Here is a 25,039-nt window from a genome sequence, read left to right as displayed (position 1 = left end):
CCCCTTCCTTGGACCAAACATCACTGCCTTTAAGTGGTCCTCACGGGTTTCGAGGCAAGAATAGTAGCGCTGATGATCTTTAAGGGATCATCCTTCAATCCACCGGTTGCTAGATGGGAAATTAGAGCATCAGAGTTGAACGCTCTCTTGAAGGGAGGTTTCTTGCTGCCGGTTAGGGGCTCTTAATCCAAGGAATTGGACCTGCCCTTCCCTTGGATCGAACCTGAAAGCCTCTTTCCCTCAGGTGCTATACGAATTATTGACTTCTTCAGGGTAAGCGCTTCCCATTGAATGAATGTGTCCTCTTCCTGGTCCCAGGTTTTATGACACACAAGAACTGAGACCAGAACGAGGGGGACAAACAAGAACTTTGACCCATGCATGTCAGGAGAATTGATAGGGAACAGTGTAGTAAAGAAAGCGAATGCCAGACTGAAGTTCCTGTATAGACAAGCACAGTGTCTACCTACTGAGGCTCGCAGGACCCTATGTCTAGCCCTTATACAATGCCATATGGATTACGCTTGCTCTTCATGGTACTCTGCCTTGACAAAAAAACTGAAAGATAGACTGCAAATCACCCAGAACAAAATCGTAAGATTCATCCTGGGGCTGGGACCAAGAGAACATGTAGGCCAGGATGAATTACAGCAGTTGGATATGCTGAATGTTGAAGACAGAGTAAAACAACTGAAGCTAAATCATGTTTATAAAATTGCTCACGAACGGTGTCCAGAATATCTTGCTGTCAATTTTGTCAAGGTTGGGAACCAAAGCAATCATAGTACTAGGGGGAGAGAGCACAACTTTGTAATACCCACAGTCAGTGGCCAGGCGTCAAACACCTTTTATTGTACAGCAATAAAGGAATGGAACAGACTACCCGCACATGCCAAAGCCAGTCATAGCATGAACCAGTTCAAGAAGACTGCCAAAAAGTGTCTGATGAATGAAACTACAGAAAGGGAGGGGAATGATTTTCTATTTTTTTAGCTAAAATACGTGTAAATTTTACCTTATCCCTAGTAATGACCCTCGTATTGTAGATAGTCTTTTTAGTATGATAATAAGATGTTATCTTCATTGAAGAATAATAAGAAAATATTATAACCTTTATATTATAATAATAAGGTAAAAGGACCCCAATGGAAATAAGTCACTCTGTCTGACTTTTTTGGGTTATCCTAGGTTCTCTACACATATGCTGCTATGTATGATAATTCTATGTAACTGTATTTGTGTATACCTGAATAAATTTACTTACTTACTTACTTACACTAGGACGAGGGGGGACAAAGCGTGGAACAAAAAAATAATGAAAATACGAATATTTAGATGATTTAGAGATATAAGAAGAAACTTGTGTTTAAGGGCAGCGAGTGTAAGGAACCCTGTATATGGTTGTAACTATTAATGTGACTGATTCCAAGAGATTAGTCATCTTATCAGTGGATTGTTGGCTACAAGGCAGGGCCAAGAGCTGGAGCTCATTTCCCGTCTCCTGGTTTCCTTCATAAGTGGGTAGGTATACGCTATTTTTTTAAATGGTGAAAAGTAAATAATTTTAATATACTAATCAACCCGCTCACCCACTAAAAAGTTACATATCGTATAATTAATGCATTACCAACAGTTTGGTGAACCATATAATAACCGCACGGGTTAGAATGATCTATATTAAAAAGTAAGAAATAAAAATGATTTCAAATAGCTAAGACATTCGTTAGGGAATTAAACGACTAAGGTGGAAGCTCATATATAAATAAAAGTTTTTATTTGTACATGTATGTATATATAAGACCTTCCCTTCTATTTTTGTTTAGTATATTGAGGACGAGTCTCCAATTAGAAAATATTTACTTTTTTTTTTTTATGTCTACGGGATGATTTACGTGTTGATGGTTCCGTGAGTTGATGCATCCGCGGCCCTGTACTGGCTTAGGTAGCCTGTATGCTTTTAGCACGCTGTCCATCATCGTAAACACTACATAACAGCTGATCAGGAACTGTCTGGAAGACAGGGATCTGATGGCAATTTCCTTATGTATGAATGAAGGATGTTGAAAGAGTTTGGACTCTACCCTTTAACTCATGTTTTTACCCCTGCTCTGCAGCACTGTATAGCCCTTGTGGTTTAGCGCTTCTTTTTTTTATTATAATAATACCCTTGCTCTTTTTTTTTTGAGTAGTCTGCTTTTGTAAAACAGTAAATGTTCTAAGTACATACTCCAGGTATGCAATTTGACCTGCCTTTTAAATGTGGGTCATTCTGCTGCAATATTAATTATTAACCAAAACAAGCCTGCTCACGCGTAGCTTGCGACTTAGTGTTAATGCCCAAAAATTAAATATTTAGTTTTATTTGGCTTAATAAGTTTATAAATTAATTAAGATAATGTAAGAACATTAATGCTACTACTGTACTTCTATTATTACTCTTGTTAATAATAGAGATGATAATAACAACAGTATTAATATGCAGCAGCATTTAATATGCAAGTCAAGTTGGATTGTATTAAGTTACCATCTACGTAAGATTAAATTAGGATTGGTACGAGAACTAAATTAATTATGTTCAGCTATTATTATTCTAGATTATGCTTAGCTACTAGTACTTTAATTATATTTGATTTGTTAATTAATGTGGTTAACATTGCATTAGATAAGACACTATACAAGACAAAATGTTGTCCTAAACATGCAAAGCTCCAAACATCTTACTCCATATTATACATGTTGCAGAAGTGTGCGGCGCGTAGAGAAAGCAGGAGAAGACAAGATCATCCCAGGACACTCGCTGCTGGAGCAGCTGCGAGCACTGACCTCAGCCCTGCACATAGTCCATACACAAGGCTCATCTGCACCACAACTCAGCCTTGCCTACCAACTGGCTCTTGAGGTCAGTATATGCGCCTTGGAATCACTTCGATCGGTGGTATTTTGTTTAGTGTATCTTCAAGTTTGTGATCATCAAATACACCCAGAGCAGCACATGCCTGGAGTCCTAAAACTTGCAGACCAGTATTGCGTACTGGACCATACCGGCTAGAGCACCTCCCAGCCATGCTGGTATTAGATTCATCTAAAAACCTGCATTTGTGGTCACAGAGGAGCCCCATGTTAATTAACCTTCCTATGGTGTATAGATATATACCTAGTTGGATGAATCTTATTAGTGCAGGTGTCCCGAAACTGCGGCCCGCAGCAACTTAAAACATTTATAAATAGTAAAACTAATAAACCGTCATTTCCAGTTGCTTCAGTCACTTAAATATTTTGTTGCTTGTAACAGTTTGTCAAAACTTGTTCAAATTTAAGTTCTAAGCTTTTCTTTTTTCAGATATACCCTTCAATGGAAGGAAAAAGGTAAAGAACAGTGCAAAGTGAGTGCCGCCTTTTCATTGAAGAATGGGGCGTAAAGTACGTACTTCTTTGTACAAGTAGAGGATAAAGCCTTGTGTGTCGTATGCCACGAAACTAGTAGTTTTGAAGGAGTACAGTGTACATCGGCACTATGAGACAACATTAATTAAGTTATTCCCAGTTCATAGCATGAACCAGTTGAAGAAGAGTGCCAAAAGGTGCCTAATGAATGTAGCAACAGAAAGGGAGGAGAATGATTTTATTTTTTTTAGCTAACACGCATGTAAATATAAATAACTCATTTTACCTTATTCCTAGTATATCTCCTTTATAGTATAAAATGATATTATCTCATTTATAGTATAATAATACGGTATTAAAAGGCCCCCAATGGAAATAAGTCACTGACTTTTTTGGGTTATCCTAGGTTCTCTACACATATGGTGCTATGTATGATAATCTATGTAACTGTATTTGTGTATACCTGAATAACCTTATTTACTAAATGCAAAAAAAAAAAAAAACTATTAGAATATAATCTGGAGTGAAATAAACTGCAAAGCGTGATAATTTATGGAGAAAAGAACATATCTGAGGTGAAGAAATGTTTGGACAAATTATAAAAGCTTGTGAGGATACCTGGAGAGGGTTTCGGGAGTCAACGCCCCCTGCTGCCGGGTCTGAGACCAGGCCTCGTGGTGAATCTGTCTGTGATCAACCAGGCTGTTATTGTTGGCCGCACGCAAACTGACTTACGAACCACAGCCCGGCTGGTCAGGTACTGACTTTAGGTGCCTGTCCAGTGCCTTCTTGAAGACAGCCAGTGGTCTATTGGTAATTCCCCTTATGTATGCTGGGAGGCAGTTGAACAGTCTTGGGTCCCTGACACTTATTGTGTTTTCTGTATAGTCGTGGCGCCCCTCCTTTTCATTGGGGGAATGTTGCACCTCCTGCCGAGTCTTTTGTTTTTATAAGGAGCGATTTTCGTGTCCACGTTTGGTACTAATCCCTCTACGATTTTCCAAGTGTATATTATCATGTATCTCTCTCGTCTGCATTCCAGGGAATAGAAATGATGGTGGATTCTCAAAGACCATGTTTATGTCTTGCGTTATTCATCACTGAACATTGTGGGGAAAATATGTGGATCTGTCTTGCATTCTGAAACCTGTTGTTTCAGCAGTGAATTGCATTCGGTATAACGGGCTTAATCATCGCCAGTTTCGTGATTTTCTGAAAGAAACTGAGTCCGAGTTCGTTGACTTGCCTTATTATACAACAGTTCGATGGCTTAGTTGTGGAAAGGTTCTATCACGATTCTTTCAGCCCAGAAAGGAAATTGATTAATTTTGACAGAGAAGAATCTACCTGAACCACTTTTATCAGACGCTGATTGGCTTTGGAAATTGACATTTTTTTTTTTTTTTTGGCAAATGTGACAAACCATATGAATCAAGTGACTCTGAAGTTGCAAGGTGAAACAAATTTGATTTGTGATCTATTCACGCATGTCAAGGCTTTCAGGGCTAAAATTGATGCTATTTGAAGGACAGGTAAATTTTTTTAACTTGGTTCAGTTCCCATGTGAAAAAAATTCATGAAGAAAGTGAAGCAGAATTTCCTTCTTCATTTGCAACAGAAATCATTAATGACTTGCGAAAACAATTTCAGAAACGATTTTCTGATCTTGATGGAAAAACAGATGGAAAAAATGCAGTTTCAAAGTCCATTTGACTTCAGTGTTGAAACACTCCAAGTCAGTTTCAAATGGAAAATATTGACCTCCAATCAGATAACATGCTGAAAGAAAAATATAAAGAAGGAAATCTGATTCAATTTTATAAATATTTACAGCCTGAACAGTTTCCAAATCTGAAGTGATTGCTTGTGGATTCATATCAGTTTTTGGTACAACGTACCTTTGTGAACACACATTTTCAAAAATGGAATATGTCAAGTCCAAATATTGCACAAATTTGTCAGATGAGCATTTGAAGTCCATTCTAATAATTGGCTCCACAAGCTTGAAGTCTCAGTTCAGCAATATTTTGAAATTAAAAAACCAGTTCCATCATTCCCATTAATCTTGTGCCAGGTTGTCTCATCTGCAGTTCAGTAATTGATTATACTGTCAGATTATTATTATAATCAAAGAAAGTGCTAAACCGACAAGGGTCATACAGTGCTGTGGGGCAGAAAACAGTGTTGGAGCTATAAACAGTTAGGTGGATAGGGGATCAGAGGGGGAGAAAAGGGGTGGAAGGGATGCTAAGGGCTGTTGTGTCAAAGTTCGTATAGTAAAGCAGTTGCTGAGAAAAAGTCAAAAAGTGATTGCAAGTCAAAGGCAGGGCCGTCATCAAGAACGAAAGATAAGGTAAGAGTGGTAGGGCAGCAGCGGCATTGGAGGTAAATCCTACAAGCTCGCTGGTAGACCGGGGCAATCTACAAGAAAGTGAAGAACCGAAGTAGGGACCCAACAAACCTCACAAAGAGGAATAGGGTGTCGGTCCATGAGATACCCATGGGTAAGGCGAGTATGGTCAATGCGAAGACGGGAGAACAGTCTCCCAAGTACAGCAATGGTGGTAAGATGATGGCCACACACCTAAAAGCGGTTTAATAGAGTGCAATTTGAATCGCGAAATCGTAATGACACGATTGCAAACAAACCATGCCCGACTACCATTGTTGCCAACAGCCGCGAAGAAGGGCAGAGATGACTGGAAAATCACTGAATGGAATACCTCTATAGGAAACCAGAAGCTCGTGCACCACTGGCCGCACAGCAGCATTCACTTGTTCAGTGCCCTGCACATCAACATGTCCAGGAACCCAACAAAAAATGACGTCTTTGTTTTTGCTAGCCGTACGGCAGAACCATAGTTGAATACGAAGGACTAATGGACGAGAGTAATCAAATTGTTTAATGGCTTGTAAGGCATTGAGAGAATCTGAAATGATCACAAACATCGAAGGAGACGTATATGTAATATGGAGAAGTGCTATGAGGATGACGGCAGTAAAAATACTAGCCGAGTCTAACAAATGTCCTCAGACAACATCGACAGGGAACACCGCCGCAAACCCAACACCATCAGAAGATTTAGAACCATCTGTATAAACAGCAATGGCATGAGCATGCGATCAGAAGTGATCAAGAAACAGAGAGCGAGAAGCAATCGTAGGTAGGAGAGCTTTGGCACAGGGCAGTAAGGGAGAACAGACACGAACTGTCGGAACCTCCCAAGGGGGAAGGGAAAGGGCGGATGCTAAATGAACATACAAGGGAGGAAAAGTGGAGAGAAGACCAGAGTGAAGACGAAGAGAAAACGGTCGGAGTAAGCAGGGGCATCCAACAAATAATGAGCTTTTACTAATGTCCGAGACCAACCTTTATGTAGATGGAATACGAAGGTCATGAGAGCAGACAAACTAATTAAGACAAGGGGATGAACGAAAGGCACCAAGGCATAAACGTAGACCCTGATGATGGGGATCTAACTTAAGAGTGGTAGGAGAAGCTGTAGAATAGACTTGGTTTCTATAATCCAGCTTGGACAAGACTAGGGTGGCATGCAAACAGAGAAGAGTCCGGTGATCTGCTTCCCATGAACGATACGCAAGAATTTTCAGATTCAGCTGACCATGGCAAGCAGCCTTCAAAGAGGAAATGTGAGGTGTCCATGTCAACTGGCGATCGAAGAGAAGGCCAAGAAACTTGACCGTATCACATTCTGGAATATGTGAGCCATGTAAATACAGTGGAATATCTGGGCCAAGAGGACGTCTAGTGAATGTATAATGAAATGGGTTTTTGTACTAGAAAATTTAAATCCATGAGAAGTGACCCAATGGAAAACCTGGCCAATTGCATCCTGAAGGGAGGCTGCTACCAGGCGACAAGTTGGCACTTGTGTAAGCTATAGCGAAGTCATCCACATAGTGATGACCAAATATGCGATGGAAGAATGGAAGGTAGGTCATCTATAGCCAAGAGAAAAAGGGTAGTGCTAAGGAGAGTGAAATGTACATTATACGGCTCCATGCCATTAAAGGAGAAATCCAAGGGCAACTGCTCCTTGGTAGACTTAGATGCAAGAAATGAGGGACAAAGGTGAAGCCTTTGGGAGACACGGACAAGATGGTTCCCGATTTCCGTGTCAACTTCAAGAGGTTCCACAACACTAACACCAGCAACCCGCAAAACAGGAGCTGGGTCCGGAGTGTACTTGCCGCACAACTTCCGTACCTTATTCCAAACCACACACACAGGGAGAGTCGAGGTAACGGTAGACATGTAGTCTTGCCAACAAGTGCATTTAGCACTGCGTATGACGCAGCGAGTGACTGCCCTTGCCTGCTTAAAATCCAAAAGACCATCTGAGGTCCAGTTATATTGATAACGCCCCTCGCAGCACGTTTCAAACGCACTGCACAGGCACACGCAGATCACCAAGGCACGCATGTCTGAGAATGCCTGCCTGAGGTTTGAGGAACAGAATGTGATGCTGCAGTCCAAACTAAGGTCAAGAACTGGTGCACCTGTTCATCGATAGAGGACGGAGGAGGGTCCTCAAGAAAGGTGGTAAGATGAGAGTATAAGTCCCATTTCGCTCACCAAATTGCCAGTGGGGGCTACGAGGCAGTCGGGAGTACATAGTATTATTATTATTATAATCAAAAAGAAGCACTAAGCCACAAGGGCTATACAGCAGGAGTACATAGAAGAAGTAAGAAGAATAGGAAAGTGATCACTGTCATGCAAATCTGAGAGAACAGACCAAGTGTAATAAAGTGCAATTGACGAGGAGCAGATAGAAAGATCAATGCGAGAGAGAGACTGAGTGCGAGAGTCAAAATGGGTGGGAGCACCCGTATTTAAAGTATGAAGAGGATGAAAAGTGAGAAGTCTCCAACTGATTACAACAGTTACAGTGGAACCCTCCCCAAAGATTATGATGAGCGTTGAAATTGCCCAACAAGAAGATGGGGGGCAGTAGAGAAGAGATCAAGAATGCAATATCAGAGATAACAGAATGCACAGGAAGGGGAGAGATATAGAGAACAAACTGTATACCATCTGTGCAGATAAATACTGGCTGCAGTATAATGCAGTAGAGAACGAACAATGACTTGTTGATACAGTATACCAATGCCCCCAAGAAATGTGCTCTCATTAAATGATTCATCAGGAAGGAGATCAGAAGAATGCCACAGCACATAGCCTGAAACAGGACAAATAACAGCTGAACAAATTTTGGGCTCTTGTAACCCGACACATACTGGGGAAAACTGGGAGAGCAACACCTGGAGCTCTCCCTGATTACCCCTAGGGCCACGAATATTCCATTGTAAATAAGTCATTATTTACAGACAGGTATGCCAACAATAAGAAGTGATAAAATCTATGGGCTGTTAGGGTCAGCGAAGTCAACGTGTGGAATCAACAGTAAGCATGTAAGCAAGGAGGAATCAGCATGCTGTGAAGGAAAAGATTGCTGTGAGCGTCATGAAAAAGAAGGGATAGGAGGAGGCACGTCAGTGTCCATCAAGGATTTCTTCTCCACACTATAGTTGGAGATAGCGTCAAGAGTTTCAGCGGATAAGAAAGATGCTGATACCGTGATTTCAGAGACAGGTGAGGTAGAGCAGGTAGAGATCAGGGAGACTATGGAGGGAATCAAAGGTCTGAGAGGGGAGGGGAGTATGAACCTGGAGAGATGCACTGGCAGGGGCAGAAGAATCCTGCGGTGGAACAGAGGAGGGAGGTTGGGAGGTAACTGGGGAAGAAGACGGGGGGGGGGGGGGGGAGCAGCAGAAGAGGGGACTACACGAGGGGGAGGGGGTGAACCTTCACTTTCGTGTGAGAGTTAGAAAGGGGGTGAGAACCAAGCACTGAGGCCTAAAAGGAAAACTGTTGGGGAATTGTAAGCAGTGGAGGAATGTGAAGAGACTTGGGCTTATGAGGCGGGTTTAACTTCGCAGGTGATAGGCATGAAGATGATGTAGGCTGGAGGGATTGGTACCGAACCTGTACACGAAAATCACTCGGGCTAAGTAATCTACTGCAATTTCAGTATAGTTAAAAGATATGTTTTTTACAGGTGATGGAAGAAACGTATGGATTTCATGTGTATCGAGCACCAAGCTGTGTGGGAGGTACAGGAGTTGTAGTGACCACATATCGTGGGTGCAGTGTGGCAGTAAAGCAAGGACAACTGGTGGCTCTGTACCCTGGAGCTCTCTACCTCCCAGTCCAGCCAATCTTCATCCAGAGCATTAACAACCCCTTCATATTTCGTTGTATTGATGGAGTGTTAGTGGATGGCAATGATAAAAGAATTTCGAAGTCTCTTTTCAAGTAAGTTTTTTTTTTTTTTTTTTTCAAAATTTTATACAGTTCATGTAGTGTTGCCATGATTTATGTCACATTTTCCAAGATTAAAGCAAGAACTAATTTTTATTTAATACATCCATACCATCCTGTATTATTATTATTATAATCAAGGGGGAAGCGCTAAACCCGGAGGATTATACAGCATATATACCATCCTGTAGAATGGTGTTTCCAGCCATACTCCATTACATGGGATGGGTTTTCAAATAAGGTAATACAATTTGTCAGTCTGAGCTGGAAGACTTCAGTTGATCAATGAGGATATCTTTTAGCAATTAGCAAAGTTATGAAGATAAAGGATTATGCATACGTAATTAGTTTTAGGGAGTAGTCTGGCATGGAAATGTCATTTAAGTGCTGTCAAGAGCTGTTATTTCCTAGCTTTGTATAAATAATGTAATGCAACAGCTTAGTGTATGGCTGTTATTTAAATCCATTTTGATTTTTTTAGCTTATACGTTATAACAATTCTGTAGAGATAAAATTATCTTGACCTTGCAGAAGCTTCAGTTTCATCATGAGATTGATTTCATATATTTTAGCATCATCACTTGATATACATATCTAGCTTTTACCTTGTAATAAACATTTTAATTGTTTCTAGAAAACTGGTTCATTTATTAATAATCTTGTAAGATATACAAGCCTACATTATTTTGATAATTCTAACACTGGCACAATAATTAGGATTATATTTTACTATAAGTTTGGAAGCTCCCAGTTTTGACATTGTAGATTTAAATTTTTATAACTGTTATGATTATAATAATTCTCTAAGCACCAAACCCATAAGGGTTATACAGTGCTGCCCAAACTGTTAGACAAGATGGGACTGCAATGATAATTTATTTTTAAAGATGCTTTATTATTGTCAAGACAATATGTATTGGCTTGATAAAGCTCCTGAGTGAAACAGCTCTAATAAATGTATTATTAGAGAAAAGGATAGGATATTGCAGTTTGGAGGGGCACATGAGCTGTTTTGTCAGCACACCTCTTTCAAGACAGTGTAGTGAGTGATGGTGAAAGCATTCCTTCTTATTTTTTTGGGTCACCTTACCTCAGTGGGAGACAGCCGGTGTGTTAAAAAAAATGCATTCAAGAATTTTGGTAATTTCTGACAAATTCTCTGATTATCAGACAATTATTATTATTATAATCAAAAAAGAAGCGCTAAACCACAAGGGCTATACAGCGCTGGATTATCAGACAAGATGGACAAAAAAAAAAAGTCGATAATTCAACATTTTGTCCATAGCAGTAGTATCCACTTGTCTTCTGAAAGGTTGGACCAAGTCCTCTAACTGACATTTGTCCAGTATGGGCCAAAGTGGCTATATCGAGGGCCTGTCTACTTTCGTTGTTCCCCCGACCCATTGGCCACCCATGCCAGTTTACGATTTATAGTCATATGTATGCTCGTCATTTATTTTAATTTTCCCTGGATTTAGAGCATTTTGTGTGACTATTAACATATTAAGTAAACTGTAATTAACAATAGCCTGTAGCTCGATTGTTAGCCCACTCAGCTCACACACTGAGGTCCAGGGATCGATCCCCAACTACGGCTGGAAAACATTAGGAAACGTTTCCACAAGACACCTGCTGTCTCTGTTCACTCAGTAAAATGGGTACTTATGTGTAGTCAATCGGTGTGGGTTGCATCCTGGAACAAAATTTACCTAATTTGCCTGAAATGCTCTGCCTAACAAGGGTCTTTCCATATACATAGTAGTATGTCATTGATGTCAGCTAGGCCTGTATACCTTGTACAAATACTTGTATAAATAAAGATATTAATATTCTTTTGGGGGTTCTCAGTGTTAAGGAGAAACTTGAATAAAGAGGGTTGAGTCTGGCATCTCTGTGGCACAGATATGTGAAATCTAAGTTTTTTTTTTTTTTTTTTTTTTTTTTTTTACACAAATCAATTTCCAAGCTAAGAGCTGTTGCCCTGCCTCAGCTCATTTCAAAGTCTAGCCCTAAGGTATGCTACCACCCACAACAGTTGAATAACACTTAGATACCTACTTACTGCTAGGTGAACAGGGGTACCAGGTACACAACATTTCCACCTATGCCAGGGATTGAACCATGGACACTCAATATGTGAAGTAAATGCATTGCCAGCCAAGATACAGGACACCTTACATCTCCAGTTGTCACCATTATTTTCACTAGTAGAGCTTAACAATTTTCAGTCACAGCAACTTACACATTTCTCCACCAAGAAAAGGTAAGTAAAATTACTGTAAATTACATAAAGTCCTTCCCTCCTATTAGTCAATGAGAGGTTTCATGGTGCCTTTCTTTATCCACAAGAGAAACTTAGCATACCTTTGGCTAATCTTTTTAACATATCACTACAAACTGGCATAGTGCCTGATAAGTGGAAAATGGCAAATGTAATACCTATTTACAAGGCAGGTGACAGGTCCTTGGCTTCGAACTATAGACCAATAAGCCTTACCTCCATAGTGGGAAAATTTATGGAATCAGTAATTGCCGAAGCAATTCGTAGCCATCTTGACAGGCACAGATTGATTAATGATTCTCAACACGGTTTTACAAAGGGGCGTTCCTGTCTTACGAATTTACTAACTTTTTTCACTAAGGTGTTTGAGGAGGTAGATCATGGTAATGAATATATTGTGTATATGGACTTCAGTAAGGCTTTCAGTAGAGTTCCACACCAGAGGCTATTGAGGAAACTTAAGGCACACGGAATAGGAGGAGAAATTTTTTCCTGGGTAGAGGCATGGTTGACAAATAGACAGCAGAGAGTTTGCATAAATGGGGAGAAATCAGAATGGGGGCACGTCACAAGCGGTGTTCCTCAGGGGTCAGTGTTGGGCCTGTTGTTGTTCACAATTTACATAAACGACACAGATGAGGGAATAAATAGCGACATAAGCAGATTTGCTGATGACACCAAAATAGGCCGTCCAATTCATTCTAATGAGGACATTAGAGCACTCCAGGATGATTTGAATAGACTGACGCAATGGTCGGAGAAGTGGCAGATGCAGTTTAATATTGACAAATGCAAAGTTCTAAATGTTGGACAGTTAAATAACCATGCCACATATAAACTAAATAATGTAGATCTTAATACTACTGATTGTGAAAAGGATTTAGGAGTTCTGGTTAGCAGTAACCTAAAACCAAGACAACAGTGCATTAGTGTTCGCAATAAAGCTAACAGAATTCTTGGCTTCATATCTAGAAGTATAAATAATAGAAGTCCTCAGGTTGTTCTTCAACTCTATATATCCTTGGTTAGGCCTCATTTAGACTATGCTGCTCAGTTCTGGTCACTGTATTACAGAATGGATATAAATGCTCTGGAAAACATACAAAGGAGGATGACAAAGATGATCCCATGTATCAGAAATCTTCCCTATGAGGATAGACTGAAGGCCCTGAATCTGCATTCTCTCGAAAGGCATAGAATTAGGGATGATATGGAGGTGTATAAATGGAAAACAGGAATAAATAAAGGGGATGTAAATAGTGCTGAAAATTTCCAGCCAAGACAGGACTCACAGCAATGGTTTCAAGTTGGAAAAATTCAGATTCAGGAAGGATGTAGGTGTGAGTTGGACCTGACTAGCTTGTGCTGCTGGGTCTAGTACAGTGCTCCATCCTTGAGTGGGGATGACCAGACTGGGTGGGTCATTGGGATAATCCGGGGGGTGGGTCATTGGTCTAATCCGGGGGGGGGACATGGACCTGCTCTGCATGGGTCAGTAGGCCTGTTGCAGTGTTCCTTCTTTCTTATGTTCTTATAAAATCACTGTACAGTACAGTACTACACTGTAGTACTACAGGTTACAGTACTCATATTCTTAGTGTCAGGTTGTTGTCTGCATTATTCTGACCAAGTCCACCATTTCAGAAGACAACTGGACAGTTATGAAATATTCATTCCATAATTTGGGAGTTACAGACAATCAGCATTATCATACACCTCCTTCCCTCCTATTAGTTAGTTAATGAGAGGTTTCATGGTGCCTTTCTTTATCCACAAGAGGAAACGGCCATTGGATCTGTTAACACTTGATATTGTAGTGATACGATTGTCAACTCCCAGAGCCCATGGCAAGTCAGTCCTAAAACTAGCAGGCCAGTGCATTAACCACGGTACCCATGCCAGATTAACAAGATTCTTTCAACTAGGAATAATTCTGTACCTTAAACAGCTTAGGATGGACCCCATTGTGATCACAATGCAGGATTTTACAAACAAAACTCATACCTATATGGCTGTGGCAAGCTCTTGCTCAAGTTCCTTCAAGGCTAATAAATTAATCACAAGATCATAATGATGTAAACCACTTGTAGAAAGAAGGGATCAAACCCATGGCAAGCCAATTCTAAAACTAGCAGACCAGTGCACTAATCGCTGTACCATGTTCCCATGCCAGCTTCAGTGGCAAGAGAAGTCCTAGTATTATTACATTCATGGAGTGGAGGAGTGTTAAATTTGTATGGGTCATACAGTGCCTGGGTGAATAAGAGGCAATTGGGTTCAATCCAAGGAGTGGAAGCACAGGTCAATTCCTTAGATTAAGAGCCCCTCACTAGCATCAAGGAACTTCCCTTGAGGGGACAGATGGGAAACCCCAGCTAATGCAAATTCACGGTTTTTACTAAGACCGTAACCCTTTCGGGGTTTCGGCCGTACTAGTATGGCTTATGCCCCAGGGTTTTTGACGTACTAGTACGCCTAAATTCTAGCACCCTCAAATCTAGCAAGAGAAAGCTGGCAGGCCTACATATGAAAGAATGGATCTATGTGGTCAGTGTGCGCAGTATAAAAAAAAAATCCTACAGCACAGTGCGTAATGAGAAAAAAAAAGAAACTTTTACCGTGTTTTTGGTTTAAAACAGCGACTTTGCACTGTATTTTCGTATGGTATTTATTGTTGTATTCTAGTTTTCCTGGTCTCATTGTACAGAATGGAAGACATATTACAGAAATTGAGATAATTTTGACTGGTTTTACAATGAAAAGTACCTTGAAATTGAGCCCAAATTAGCAGAAATGTTCGATTTTTACCAAAGTAAACAAATCATTCTAAGCGTCCAATACACGGCAACTGGTGAGTCTAATATTCTTTCACAAGTGCGCCGATATTATTTATACCATTTCTACACTAATGCAGTAGTCTGCATAAGAGTAAACTTTATTTATTTTTTTTGTGAGAATAAAAAAAGTGGAAAGCAAAAGAAATGTAAGAGGGGCCTGGAGACATGACTAATAAACAGAGGAAATGTTATTTTAGTGCCAGGAATGTCTTTGTTTATTCTGGACCCTATTTGGAAATTGGCATCTTTTGAAATTTGTGTGAAATTGGCAAAATTGCTAAATTCTGACCACTTTATTGGATAGTTGAAATCGGTAAATGGGTGGTTTCTTGTAGATTATTATTATTATAATCAAAAAAGAAGCGCTAAGCCACAAGGGCTATACAGCGCTGCAGGGTAGGGAAGGAAGCAAGGGAATTGGATGGCAGAAGGGAGGGGGGATGATCAGCAGGTTACAGAAAACAGCGGGGCAGGGGATAGTACGGGGGTAGAGGGTAGCAAGAGATACAAGTAGAAAGGGCTGAAAGTATCAGAATTTGTGAAGTAAGTCAGTCGTTGTCAAAAAGTCAATGAGAGAGTCCGGATGAAAGGTGGGTCCATCAGCGAGAAGGGAAGGTAAAGAGAGAGCAGCGGGGCGAAGACGACGACAGAGGTAAATTCTGCGTGCTCGTTGATAAAGTGGGCAGTCCAACAGAATGTGGCTGACTGATAATGGAGCTTGGCAATTCTCACAGAGAGGAGCAAGACGCCTCTCCATGAGATATCCATGAGTAAGACGAGTATGGCCAATGCGAAGACGGGAGAGAGTAGTCTCCCAACCTCGACACTGGTGATAAGAAGACGGCCAGTAACCTATACTCGGTTTAATAGACTGAAGTTTGTTGCCGAGCATAGTAGACCAACGTTGTTGCCAACGGGTGTGAAGGTGGGAAGATATTACAGCAAAATAGTCCGTACATGGAATACCTCTATAAGAAACTGGTAGGTCATGTACTGCTGACCGCGCAGCAGTGTCTGCCTGTTCATTGCCCTGTACGTCAACATGACCAGGGACCCAACAAAAAACAATATCTTTATGCTTAGTAAAGATGCGGCGTAGCCAAAGTTGGATACGGAGGACTAAGGGGTGAGGTGTATCAAATTTTTGTATAGCCTGTAAAGCACTAAGGGAGTCTGAGACAACCACAAATGATGACACAGGCATAGATGCAATACGGATAAGTGCTGTAAGGATGGCATATAATTCAGCAGTAAAAATACTAGCTGAAGATAGTAAATGCCCTTGTACGACGCTGTCCGGAAACACTGCTGCGAATCCTACGCCGTCAGAAGACTTAGAGCCATCTGTGTACACAGCAATGGCATGAGAATGAGAGTGAAAGTGGTCAAGAAAAAGAGAGCGGGAAGCGACCGTAGACAGTTGGGCTTTCGAGCAAGGGAGGGAGAAAGAACAGACTCGAACAGCTGGAACTTCCCAGGGGGGTAGGGAAAAGTGAGATGCTACATGTACATAGAAAGGTGGTAGTTGAAGAGAAGACAAGAGCGAATGAAGGCGAAGAGAGAAGGGACGGAGTAAGCAGGGGCGGCGAACAAATAAAGAATGTCTACTAATATCAGTGACCATTCTATAAATGGAAGGATTGCGGAGATCATGAGAGCGTACATAGTAGCGCAGGCAATGGGCATCACGGCGATCGGATAAGGATGGAACGTTCGCTTCTGCATAGAGGCTTTCGACAGGGGAAGAGCGAAAAGCACCAAGGCATAAACGTAATCCTTGGTGATGAATGGGGTTAAGGCTAGAGAGAGTAGCAGGAGATGCCGCTGAATAGATCTGGTCACCATAATCAAGTTTCGATAAAATAAGGGTGGAATGTAGGTGAAGGAGGGTTCGACGATCAGCTCCCCACGAAAGATGAGCAAGGGTTTTAAGAAGGTTCAGCCGGCTGTGACAAGTTGCCTTCAGAGAGGTAATGTGAGGTTTCCAGGATAACCTACGATCAAAGAGGAGGCCCAGAAACTTGACTGTATCACGTTCAGGGATACGTGAGCCATAGAGGTACAAAGGATGATTAGAGATGACAGAGCGTCTAGTGAAAGTGATTTGGTGGGTTTTAGTGCTGGAAAATTTAAACCCATGTGTGGTGGCCCAATTGGACACACGGTCGACTGCATGCTGGAGAGAAACTGTAAGGAGGTGACAGTCAGCGCCTGCACAGGCAATAGCGAAGTCATCAACATAGAGTGATGACCAAATATTTGATGGAAGACTCGAGGCCAAATCATTAATAGCAAGGAGAAAAAGTGTTGTGCTCAGAACACATCCCTGGGGGACACCTTCAGCTTGGATAAAGTCCGGGGAGAGCACATTATTAACCCGAACACGGAAATGCCTGTCAGTTAAAAAGTTCTTAAGGAAGGATGGTAGATTGCCTCGAAGGCCTAAGGAGTGGGCTTGGGCTAAAATATTATACCTCCAAGTTGTGTCATATGCCTTCTCAAGGTCAAAAAATATGGCAATAACTGAGTGGTTATTCGCAAAGGCATTACGAACATACGTATCCAAGCGCAGTAAGGGGTCTATGGTAGAACGTCCCTTACGAAAGCCATATTGACGAGTGGAGAGACTGTTGTGTGTCTCTAAATACCACACTAAACGTCTATTTACTAGACGTTCCATTACTTTGCAAACTGCACTGGTAAGAGCAATGGGACGATAGTGGGAGGTTTCATGTCCCGTAGTGCCTGGTTTGCGGAAAGGGAGAACAATGGCAGATTTCCACAGCTGTGGAAGAACTCCTTGTGACCAAATAAGATTGTAAAGGCGTAATAGGACTGCAAGGGCTGACTGATGTAAATGTTGTAGCATACGAATATGAATGTCGTCGGGCCCAGCTGCCGATGATCGACAAGCTGAGAGTGTTGCCTCCAGTTCTTGAAGTGTAAAAGGCACATTATACTGTTCTTCTCTGAGAGAAGAAAAGTCCAAGGGTGCTAACTCTCTGGCAGACTTTGAGGAAAGAAATGAGGGGCATAGATGGAGTCCCTGAGAAATACGGACCAGATGATTGCCAATTTCATTGGCAACATCTAGTGGGTTTGCTATATCAACACCGGCAACCCGCAGAACAGGAGCCGGGTCAGGAGAATATTTACCACTCAGTTTTCGTACTTTTTTCCAGACTGCACTCATAGAGGAAGCAGAGGTGATGGTGGAGACATAATCTCGCCAGCAAGTGCGTTTAGCGTCACGGATGACACGGCGAGCGATCGCACGCTTCTGTTTAAAATCAAGGAGTCGCTCTGTGGTTCTATTGTACCGGTACCTGCCCCATGCAGCGCGTTTCAAACGTACTGCACGAGCACAAGCAGGAGACCACCAAGGCACGCATTTCTGAGAATGCCTGCCCGAAGTTTGGGGTATAGAATGAGAAGCTGCAGTGAAAACGGAGGACGAGAAGAGGTGTAAAAGCTCATCGATGGAGGACGAAGAAGGAACCTCTTTAAAAACAGTCAGGTGTGAGTAAAGGTTCCAATTTGCCCGATTAAATTGCCAGCGTGGGGTGCGAAGAGGTGGCGAATATGAAGGGGAAGTAAGAATGATTGGGAAATGATCACTGTCATGTAAGTCCGGGAGAACAGACCAAGTAAAGTCTAATGCGGTGGAGGAAGAGCAAACTGAGAGATCGATGCAAGAGAGAGTATGAGTCCGAGGATCAAAATGGGTGTGAGTACCTGTATTTAAAACATGGAGGGGGTGGGTGGCAAGAAAAGCCTCTAACTGAATTCCTCGGGAATCACAGTGAGACCCTCCCCAGAGGAAATGGTGGGCATTAAAATCACCAAGTAACAGAATCGGTGGCGGTAATGACGAAACAAGGAAGGCAAAATCCGGAATAGATAATGCCCGAGAAGGAGAGAGATATAAAGAACAGAGCGTATACCACCTATGTAAGTGGATACGGGCTGCTGTGTAATGCAGCGAAGTATGAACAAATAGCTGATGGTACGGAATATCAGTGCGGAGAAGAAGGGCACTTTCATTAAAGGTCCCATCAGGAAAAGGATCTGAAGAATACAATAAATTATAGCCTGAGATGTGAGAAATAACAGCAGAGTGTAATTTTGGTTCCTGTAAGCAAACACCAACAGGGGCAAACTGGGAGAGTAACATCTGAAGCTCACCCCGATTACCCCTGAGGCCACGTATATTCCACTGTAAAAAGGCCATGATTGGCAATGATAAAGATACTTGAAATCCGCAGGTAAGGGTTCCTACGGACTAGGAGGGTTAGAAAAGTCCACATGCGGAGGCAGTGGAAAATGTTCAAGCAGCGAAGGAACGGTGCGCTGTGAAGAAAGGAGTTGCGCAGATGGAGCAGAGGAGAGAGAAAGAGCGGAAGGTGGATCAGTGTCCATTGATGGTTTGGTCTCTGCAATATATTCAGAGATTGCTTCAAGTGTTTCGGAATTCAGAGATGTCGTATGGGAGACAATATTGGGAATGGTAGGGGGAGGATGAGTAAAGATTGGAACTGTATTGGACTGTACCAAGGTAGGGGGGGGCGAAAGGGTGGAGGGAACTGGAGAAGCGTGGCAGGGGACAGAAGAGACAGGAACCTGGGAGGTGGCAGAAGAGGAAGAAACTTGGGAGGGAACAGGGGAGGAAGGTACATTACGAGGAGGAGGGTGAACCTCTGCACTTGTAACTGAGCCAGTGAGAGGGGAAGAACTAGGGACAGAGACAGGGAGGGTAAAATGAGGAGGTGGAAGATGGGTAGGAGGTGTTACCGGACCTTTTTTTGACTTTTGAGAAGTAGAGGGACGATTGGGAAGAGGTGTCGTACGAGGTCTCGTCGATACTGAGGCTTGTAAGAGAGAACTCGAAGAAGCGAGATTAGACTGAGGCGTTGAAGTAGGGACGTCTGAGCCGAGGACAGCAAAAGGATTAGATACAGGAGTGATTATGGGAGAGGTAACCACAGAGGTGGGTGTAGAAGATGGGATACCAGAAGTGGGGGGACGTTTTGAAACACGGGAATAAGAAACACGTGGGAGTCTCCCTTGGAGGCGGAGATGAGAAACTGCCATGGCATAAGGGAGACCTTCTGTCTCTTTGAGGTAACGGATTTCCCGCTCGTTTAAATAGACCTGACAACGGCGAGAGTACGAAGGGTGAGCCTCATGACAGTTAAGGCAAGAGGGAGATCGATTGCAAGACGTATTAGAATGGTCATCGGCACCACAGACTGGGCATTCGGCGATAGATCTGCAATATTTCGCTGGATGGCCAAATCGCCAGCAATTTCTACACTGTTGTGGTGTAGGGATCACCTTTCGAACTTGTAACCGATGTCCTGCTATATAAACTGAGGATGGGAGTTCTCGGCTGTCAAAAGTTAAACGAGCCACATTGCTAGGGTATCGTCTCCGCCCACGGGCAGGAAGAACGTAAGTGTCTACCTTGAGGATTGGGAGATCTTGGAGTTCCAGCTGTTCTAGAATGTCGGTGCCACATGTCTGGAAATTTTGTTGAACTATGGTATGGGGCAGAATAACGGTACCACTACAAGAATTGAGGGAATGATGTTTTTCAAGGGTGACAGGAACAGTATCTATATGGGAAAGACGAGAGAGCTCACGAGCCTGGGTAGCATTCTGTACGGTAATGATGCGCGTACCGCTCTTAAGAGCATGAAAAGAAATATCTTTACCAACATGGCGTAGGAGTGCCTTGCCAATACTATGGTCAGAAAGATAGGCAGTAGAGGAAGTTGGTCGTAAAGTGAAGAATTTAGTCCACTGTTCAGTCTGAAACTGAGCGTGGAAAGGTAGTGAAGGACGTGTCGATCTTTTCTGAGAAGAACGAGAAGGTGAAGGTGGAGAAGTATCATCAGCAGGTAATTGTCGTTGACGTTTAGGCGTGGGACCAGAGTTGGTCCGACGTGGAACGGGTCGGCGATTTGAAAATTGCCGCACCGTAGAGGGAGAGGCCGGAAGCATAGTCAGAGGAGAGCGAAGGTCTGATAAATCGAAGGAGTCAGTCGAGGCCTCAGTACCTGAAGCAGGTGAGGAAACAGCACCGGCAATAGGTACAGAGGCATGAGGAATGTCTGAAGAGTGGTCCAAAGACGAGGCGGGGTCAGAACGGGGTGCGGTATCAAGAAGGGGCCCGGGGGTACCAGGTTCATGGACTAGGGCTGCCATGGTTAGGTTACTTCTTTCTTTTTGTTTTTAAGAAAAAAAAAGAAAGAAGAAAAGAAAATAAAAATAAAAAAAAGAAAAAAAAAAGGGGGGACCGGGGAGGGATAGTTCCTAGGAGGAATGAAAGGGCCAGAAATCTCCCTCCGCGCCCAAGAGGACTCGACACCGCTAGTAGCGCAGATGCTGCATGGAACCCGTGCCATACCCTACCCTTCATGCCAGTAAACCAGCAATCTGGGATAGCAACCTCACATCTGCCGAGCTACCTCGGTGGACAAAAGAGAGGGCGGCCGGATATCCGCCACAAAGCATACCTCCTTCAGCCACCACCCCCGGAATCCGAAAGGTGGCTTCCAGAGATACACCCGTCGCCCAAAAGACACCCAAAGCTACTCCGGGATACCGGAGAGGGATCGGGACATCCCTAGGCAATCCAGATTCCACGGCAAACTACGCCACCGCCAAGAAACCTCAACGGAATGGGATCGACCCCGGTGTCCTTTCCTCTACCTAGGAACTAGCGTGCCTGTGGGAGAAATCCCAAAGGACAAAAAGAGGAAGGGCAAAAGGGAGGAGTGGGGAGGAGGAGGAGGAAAGGAAAAAGGGGAGGATGGGGAGGATGGGATAGGGGAGGGGAGATTGGGGGGTAATTAGGTTCGGTCTGAGGAAGAAGACCGATAGGTCTAATTCCTCAGACCAAGAGCCTCTTCACCACGCCAAGGAGCCCCCCTTGAAGAGGTGGCTGCCTAGAGTATTTTACAAAGTACTACATTTTCTTTCACAGATCCTGCGTTAATCGAGATCGTGTTGGATACTTCCCCATTGCTGACACTACTTGGTTGACAGACCACCCAACAAATCCTTTGAATATTGGTCAGTATGTCAACAACCAGTCAACAGGTATGAAGGCTGATAATGTACTATACATAAAAGTATGACGTGTGCACATGTCACACGTTACACTCCTCGCGTCTTATACACACAACTGAATACCACATTCATGTTTTAAATAAAATATTTACTACTACAATACTTTAGTCATATATCTGCCAGACTTTAATACTAATGATACTGCATGACTAAAGTACAGTATTTGCCTCAGTGAGTGGTAATTCAATATTTCAGGTCATCCCAGCAATGTTGCATATCAAGAGTTAACACTAGAGCCAGGTGACATCCCTCTACAAGAGCGGCAGTATCTGCCTAACATGTGGTATTCCCCATCACAGGGAATGCCTGTGGCAGATGTACCTCTACGTACAGTTGCACTAGTAGCCACAAGAGACATTCTTAAAGGCGAAGAACTGTTTTCTAATTACTTTACTGTCATATACTGACCTTTTCACAAGCAAGCAGATACTTACTTTATTATAATAAAAAAAAACACTAAACCTACAAGGGTCATACAGTGCTGCCGGGCAGGGAAGGATGCAGAGGTATCGGGTAGCAAGAGGGAGTGGGACGATTATTAGGTCATGGAGTGCAGCGGGGCAGTGGATAATGCAGGGGTAGAGGGTAGCAAGAGATTGAGGTAGAAAGAGCTGTGAGGAGTACTAGAGGCATCATCAGAGTTTGTGCAGTAAATCAGTTGCTGTCAAAAAGTCAATGAGTGTCTGGGTTAAAGGAGGGTCCATCAGCAATAAGGGAAGGTAAAGTAATTTGAGGTTGGGTATAACTACCTTGTTCAGTAAACACATTCACAAGAGGGTTTGTTACTTTTTTAAAAAGGAACTGCACTGTTAATCACATTTTAAGCTGTATGACCCTGGTGGGTTGTGCTTAATTTTTATTGTAATAATTACATTTTAAACTGCTCACCTCTTCAAGGGGGGCTCCTTGGCGTGGTGAAGAGGCTCTTGGTCTGAGGAATTAGACCTGTCGGTCTACGTCCTCAGACCGAACCTAATTACCCCCCAATCCCCCGTTCCCTATCCCATCCTCCCCTTTTTCCTTTCCTCCTCCTCCCCACCCCTTCCTTTTGCCCTTCCTTTTTGGCCTTTGGTTTTTTTTTTTTTTCTTCTACAGGCACGCTAGTTCCTAGGTAGGGGAAAGGGTACCGGGGTCCATCCCATTCCGTTGAGGCTCTTGGCGGTGGCGTAGTTTGCCATGGAATCTGGATTGCCTGGGGATGTCCTGATCCCTCTCCAGTATCCCGGAGGGTGGCTTTGGGCGTCTCTCGGGCGACGGGTGTATCTCTGGAAGCCACCTTTCGGATTCCGGGGGTGGTGGCCGAAGGAGGTATGCTTTGTGGCGGATTTCCGGCCGCCCTCTCTTTTGTCCACCGAGGTAGCTTGGCAGATGTGAGGTTGCTATCCCGGATTGCCGGTTTACTGGCATGATGGGTAGGGTATGGCACGGGTTCCATGCTGCATCTGCGCTACTTGCAGTGCTGAGGTCCTCTTGGGCGCGGAGGGAGATTTCTGGCCCTTTCATTCCTCCTAGGAACTATCCCTCCCCAGTCCCCCTTTTTTTATTCTTTTTTTATTTTTATTTTCTTTTTTTTTTTCTTAAAAACAAAAAGAAAGTAACCTAACCATGGCAGCCCTAGTCCATGAACCTGCTACCCCCGGGCCCCTTCTTGATACCGCACCCCGTTCTGACCCTGCCTCGTCTTTGGACCACTCTTCGGACACTCCTCATGCCTCTGTACCTCTTGCCGGTGCTGTTTCCTCACCCGCTTCAGGTACTGAGGCCTCGACTGACTCCTTCGATTTATCTGACCTTCGCTCTCCTCTGACTATGCTTCCGGCCTCTCCCTCTACCGTGCGGCAATTTTCGAATCGCCGGCCCATTCCACGTCGGACCAACTCTGGTCCCACGCCTAAACACCAACGACAATTACCTGCTGATGATACTTCTCCACCTTCTCGTTCTTCTCAGAAAAGATCGACATGTCCTTCACTACCTTTCCACGCTCAGTTTCAGACTGCACAATGGACTAAATTCTTCACTTTACGACCGACTTCCTCTACTGCCTATCTTTCTGACCACGGTATTGGCAAGGCACTCCTATGCCATGTTGGTAAAGATATTTCTTTTCATGCTCTTAAGAGCGGTACGCGCATCATCACCGTACAGAATGCTACCCAGGCTCATGAGCTTTCTCGTCTTTCCCATATCGATACTGTTCCTGTCACTATTGAAAAGGATCATTCCCTCAATTCTTGTAGTGGTACCGTCATTCTGCCCCATACCATAGTTCAACAAAATTTCCAGACATGTGGCACTGACATTCTTGAACAGCTGGAACTCCAAGATCTCCCAATCCTCAAGGTAGACACTTACGTTCTTCCTGCCTGCGGGCGGAGACGATACCCTAGCAATGTGGCTCGTTTAACTTTTGACAGTTTATGTAGCAGGACATCGGTTACAAGTTCGAAAGGTGATCCCTACACCGCAACAGTGTAGAAATTGCTGGCGATTTGGCCATCCAGCGAAATATTGCAGATCTATCGCCAAATGCCCAGTCTGTGGTGCCGATGACCATTCTAATACGTCTTGCAATCGACCTCCCTCTTGCCTTAATTGTCATGAGGCTCACCCGTCGTACTCTCGCCATTGTCAAGTCTACTTAAACGAGCGGGAAATCCGTTACCTCAAAGAGGCAGAAGGTCTCCCTTATGCCATGGCAGTTTCTCATCTCTGCCTCCAAGGGAGACTACTTCATGTTTCTTATTCCCGTGTTTCAAAACGTCCCCCCACTTCTGGTATCCCATCTTCTGCACCCACCTCTGTGGTTACCTCTCCCATAGTCACTCCTGTAGCTAATTCTTTTGCTGTCCTCGGCTCAGACGTCCCTACTTCAACATCTCAGTCTGATCTCGCTTCTTCGTGTTCTCTCTCACAAGCCTCGGTAGCGACAAGATCTCGTATGACACCTCCTCCCAATCGTCCTTCTACTTCTCAAAAGTCAAAAAAAGGTCCGTTAACACCTCCTACCCATCTTCCACCTCCTCATTTTCCCTTCCCTGTCTCTGTACCTGG

At 43.3% G+C, this 25,039-nt stretch overlaps 1 protein-coding gene across 6 annotated transcripts in view; it reads left to right on the top strand.

Moving 5' to 3' along the window:
- Positions 1 to 23,558, top strand: part of LOC128692636 (SET domain-containing protein 9) — a 63,173-nt gene extending 39,615 nt beyond the window's left edge. For 5 of the 6 annotated variants that reach the window (XM_053781860.2, XM_053781861.2, XM_053781859.2 and 2 more), the window contains exons 3-6: positions 2,743 to 2,899; positions 9,468 to 9,724; positions 21,840 to 21,955; positions 22,181 to 23,558. In XM_053781860.2, coding sequence (XP_053637835.2) covers positions 2,743 to 2,899; positions 9,468 to 9,724; positions 21,840 to 21,955; positions 22,181 to 22,392 — 742 coding nt within the window. In that variant the 3' untranslated portion in view covers positions 22,393 to 23,558. The remainder of the gene's footprint in view (positions 1 to 2,742; positions 2,900 to 9,467; positions 9,725 to 21,839; positions 21,956 to 22,180) is intronic. The other variant, XM_053781863.2, reaches the window with a different exon arrangement.
- The last annotated feature ends 1,481 nt before the right edge of the window (positions 23,559 to 25,039 follow it).

The sequence above is a fragment of the Cherax quadricarinatus genome, chromosome 30, assembly GCF_038502225.1.
Source record: "Cherax quadricarinatus isolate ZL_2023a chromosome 30, ASM3850222v1, whole genome shotgun sequence".
NCBI classification, from domain to species: Eukaryota; Metazoa; Arthropoda; class Malacostraca; order Decapoda; family Parastacidae; genus Cherax; species Cherax quadricarinatus.
Note: the sequence above shows the minus strand (reverse complement) of the source record. Positions and strands in the feature narration are given on the sequence as shown.